Source organism: Gossypium hirsutum, chromosome A03 (assembly GCF_007990345.1).
Source record: "Gossypium hirsutum isolate 1008001.06 chromosome A03, Gossypium_hirsutum_v2.1, whole genome shotgun sequence".
Taxonomy (NCBI): Eukaryota; Viridiplantae; Streptophyta; class Magnoliopsida; order Malvales; family Malvaceae; genus Gossypium; species Gossypium hirsutum.
Window position 1 is genome coordinate 19,530,941 of NC_053426.1, and position 4,324 is coordinate 19,535,264.

At 33.6% G+C, this 4,324-nt stretch overlaps 1 protein-coding gene across 1 annotated transcript; it reads right to left on the reverse strand.

Moving 5' to 3' along the window:
- Positions 1-494: 494 nt before the first annotated feature.
- LOC107887103 (uncharacterized protein At2g39795, mitochondrial) lies at positions 495-3,762 on the reverse strand. The gene is made up of 3 exons (XM_016811243.2): positions 3,376-3,762; positions 2,324-2,658; positions 495-922 (listed from the first exon to the last, which is right to left on the reverse strand). Exons 1-3 carry the CDS (start codon positions 3,562-3,564, stop codon positions 760-762), a joined length of 687 nt encoding a protein of 228 aa, XP_016666732.2. The 5' UTR covers positions 3,565-3,762; the 3' UTR covers positions 495-759.
- Between the last annotated feature and the right edge of the window lie 562 nt (positions 3,763-4,324).

A 4,324-nucleotide genomic window follows, 5' to 3' on the forward strand; every position in this document is an offset into this window, starting at 1 on the left:
ATGAATGGATTACTGAAAAAGTGCAGAAAAACTGAAAGTAGCTTTAATTCTTTTCGCTAATGCAACATCAGCCAGTTTTAAGCAGTGAGTTTCAGACATTACAGATGATGCTATCGAGTATTGAAATAACTTGAATGAAACAAGGAACAATTGTAGAACTGCTCAAACTTTACAATGCAACAGAGAGAACAAACTGAAAGTGGCTTAATTAATGAATGATTTAAAACAACAACAGGTAACTATGAATGTAAAAAAGTTTGGACCAATGAGGAAAGTAAAGAATCTTAACTATACCCAAAGGAGAAGCGGTTTTGAAGCAGGCATAGTTTCTGCTTCGACAAAGTAATGAAACAGAGCTCCCTACCCACACAAGTGCTGAAGAATGTCTAAGCTTATCCATTTCCCAAATTTCATGTTTTATAGACAATGCATTCGTATAAATAAAATGAACATCGAAAACAAGCCAAAAAGAGCACTTAAAGCATTAGAATAAATTAAATGAGAAAAGTTTTACTTATATTGAACACAAAAACAGGCCATACTTCCAATATGAAACATAAAAGAGACAGCCTGAAGGAGTCTTAATGCTAAATTCCATTTGCTAAGGAAGGAATCTTATATGTAAACTAAAACATCATCTAAACCAGCAGGAATGATGCATTGATCCTCAAAGATTTTATCTACCATTTTGAAAAGTAGAAAGATGACTCTATTTCATAAAATTACTTGATCAATGCTTTGCATCATCAACTCCAAATTTTATTTTTCAGTAATGAATGTGCCTACCGATTTGAACCAACGCAACAAATTCCGGTGATCCTTTACATACAGCCATGCTTGTAGAAATGGAAAGAGACTTTCATTCACCCCTCGTTCCTCTATGAAACTATGAAATGCATCCCTCATCTTTTCATCAAGATCTCTGCCCAAATGCATAGAGATGGCTTAGTAATAAGCAAACATAAGAAATGAGCAGCGGGTTATATAATGATGACTAAAAGAAGATTAAGATGAATTGAGGGCTTAACACAATTAGTTCATTTAGTCAGCCGAATGAGGTGACATTCTACAAATCTAGAATTCAAATCACAAAATCAGCGACCTCTTCCCCTATCTCTAGGATAAATCCTGCTTTGTACCAAAAGAAAAATAATAAGAAGCAAATAAGCTTTATTTATCATTGCATAGTGGCTACAAAGCATCTATAATGAAAGTAGAGTGTATCTACCTAATTTATTTTCATGGCTGAAAAAATTCGGTTTTAAGCAAATCAAAGTTATAAAAAAGACTAATGAAGCGTTTATGAAAGTAATGTAACTAATAACCTGAGAAACACGTTAACTTTACTTGTTCAAGTAAAAATTTGAAGATCTAATTCAGAACAAGAGCCTATCGGGCCTGGCTAGAGGTTTAAAGCACAGTTGAAGAAGAAGTTTCTTAAAAGCCTTTAGAGAATAAGAATATTTTGTCCATTCCACTCATGGAAATCTTCTACTTGGAGTTTCGGATTTTATCCTATAAAATCAAATATTTATACAACCAAATGCATCTCTGGTGGGATTCTGGAGGTAAATCTAAATATATAATCAACTGTACAACCAATCATGCATATGCTAACCAAACGCTTCATTTTTCCTCAAGTACCCATGTTCAGCACTTGTGTTCAACACATATTAAGACATGGATATGAGTATCCTCCAAATACATGAAAAAACCTAGAAAAAGCTGAAGCATATCCATGTCGGAGTGATACCCGTATCCAACGCTCAAATCCAAGTCCAGGCAACATGCTCTAATCACATGAAAATCCAAGACTAATTCTCATTCTACAGCTCTAATTCTTATCATCCAAGAACAGCTTAAATGTACCTCTCTTTTGTCTCTTACCTCAGGTTTATGCACATTATATTACATTACCTAAAACAAATGCCCCCAAAACCAAAGCCATCACTGCACATTCTTTTGCAGCATCACTGCTCTTTGGTTACAGATATGCTAAAACTTAAACTGCTTTGAGGAACCCAAGTTTTACAAATTTATTTTCAAGCTAAAACTTGAAATTTTTTTCAGCAAGTAGTTTGATGATAAATTGACAATGGATACTGGGGTTACCTAATTGTAATATATGCTCCCACTTTCAAGATAATGGGGGAAGATTATAGGTTCAAGGAGGAAAACACCCATGATTTCAACTCCTCTCTTGACGATTTAGTCATTTACACACCAATCATCACAGCAATTTATGAGGAAAGCTCAATCAAGACGCATCAAATAATCAAATTTAAGACTTAAGCATATTGAATATGATGTGTTGATGACTCACTGAAAAACAGGGCCGTTATACTTAGATGGAGGCACAACATCCAGTGAAGACTCATCTTTTGGCCTCATTGAAACAGAGTGAATTCCAAGAGCATCAGGATACAATCCGCATAGAAACTGTAAGGAGTCTTCCTGTCCAGGTTTTGATACATCTACATGTAGGAATAACTGATTAATTCCATCGTCCTCAGGATCATCACCTTCCCCACGAATAATATTAGCTAACCGCATCACAAAGATGCTAATTTCCTCCTTGCCATACGTCCGCTTGAGAACAGGGCCATTAGAATCAAGTGCACCTTTGATAATCGTAAATGGTGAAGGAGGGCTAACTTTCTGTCAACATGATACATTTACACTATTAGACAAGCCGATTAAAACATCATGTGTACATAAAATAGAATCAATGAGAGCTTGAACATGCACACTAGCAGAAAGTCCCTTCAATGTACCACATTAGATTTACCATAAAATCAACCCAACAAACAGATTTCCCACAGCAAGAGAAACTTTGATTGATGACTTTTACCATATTGGTTTCATCCCCGAAAGAAACAGAAGTCGAAGTAAGCTAACTTTCAGATCTAAATGAAAGTAATTACCAGAAAAAGTGCTGAACGATATTATTTCTCTATCATAAAACATATGGGGTATATAAGACATTTGGTAGTTAAATTTGTTTCCAATGGGCAGTTGAAACAAAAATAGAACAATATTAAGATTAAAGATTTGGTTTTCATAGACAGAAATGCATTACTTCACTTCTCATATCTATTTCAATTTTCAACCACTCACTCGTACAAATTCGAAACTGAACCTATATCTGTGTCTATAAAACTCTCGCAGAACCTCCCTAAATCTCATACAAATAATAAACCCCTCCCCCCCCCCAAAAAAAAAAACACTTTTGTATACATATATATTCATCAACATCTGAACACCTATCCAAAACCCTAGCTTTCTACCATATAGAGTTTTACAGAGGTTTAACAATAATATTTTTTTTGAAGATGAAAAAATTTTACTGTTAGAGAGATGAAGAATAAAACATACAGGAGGGGGATTCATTTTGGAGACTTCAAGATAGTGTTCTTTGAGGGAACGGAGCAATAGTGAATTAACGGCCGCCGCCGCTGAGGCCGACGTAGAGGCGTGCTTTCCATTTCCGGCAGCCGCGCCTCTTTTTGCTATGAGGCGCCATGATTGGCAAGCTTTGCTATCCATCAGGGCTCTTCTCCACATGATGGCTGTGTTTTCGCTATCGTTTTACTTCGGCTTCTACTTTCGCTGCAGCTTGAGTTGAAAAGTTGAAGTGGGAATTTGGATATTGTAAAGAGGCGGGTGAATAAAACCTATACCCGGATTTTATAATTTCGTTATGTAAATTGCTCCAAGTTGAAATTTTAAAATTAAAAAGCAGATTGAAAATTATGTCACTTAATTGTATTTTCATATTACTAGCTAATGTTGCTAACAAATATCTTCTCATTTCTTCTACCATATTTGCCTAAAATCTAGAGATGCTCTTTCAATTAAAAGCTAAAAGTAACGATTGTGAGAAATATTTCTTTTTTCACTTTTTCAGATTTTTTTATCAATTTTTTAAAAAATGCATTTTTTTTATTTTTTCAATTCCAATATGTTAGACCACACCCTTAATAAAGTTAAAAATAAATAAAAATATTAAGCGGTTCTGATATATTTTTAATAAAACAAATAAACTAAAAGTGGCAATAAACCAAAGTTTAGGTATATAAGTGGTAAAAAAAAGCTATAATTTGGGTGCAAGTTTAATTATATAAATAGTTTTTTATAGTTTAATTTACATTTCACCTTTGAAATATACCTATTTTCTCATTCTCATACTTAAACAATTTTCTTTATCATTTTTGTACATATAATATTTTTTTATAGGTTTTGGTCCAATTTTTTTAAAGTATATTTAATTTTCTATTTTCACACCTAAATTTTTTTTTGTCCATTTTTTGTACCTAAAGTATTA

Bases quoted from the DNA above. Each gene is read 5' to 3' on its own strand.
- LOC107887103 (XM_016811243.2), bottom strand. From the start codon at position 3,564: ATGTGGAGAAGAGCCCTGATGGATAGCAAAGCTTGCCAATCATGGCGC. The intron at 2,659-3,375 runs GTATGTTTTATT...TCATGTTGACAG, and splicing joins CCAAAATGAATCCCCCTCCT to AAAGTTAGCCCTCCTTCACC. The intron at 923-2,323 runs GTGAGTCATCAA...GCATTTGGGCAG, and splicing joins TATAACGGCCCTGTTTTTCA to AGATCTTGATGAAAAGATGA.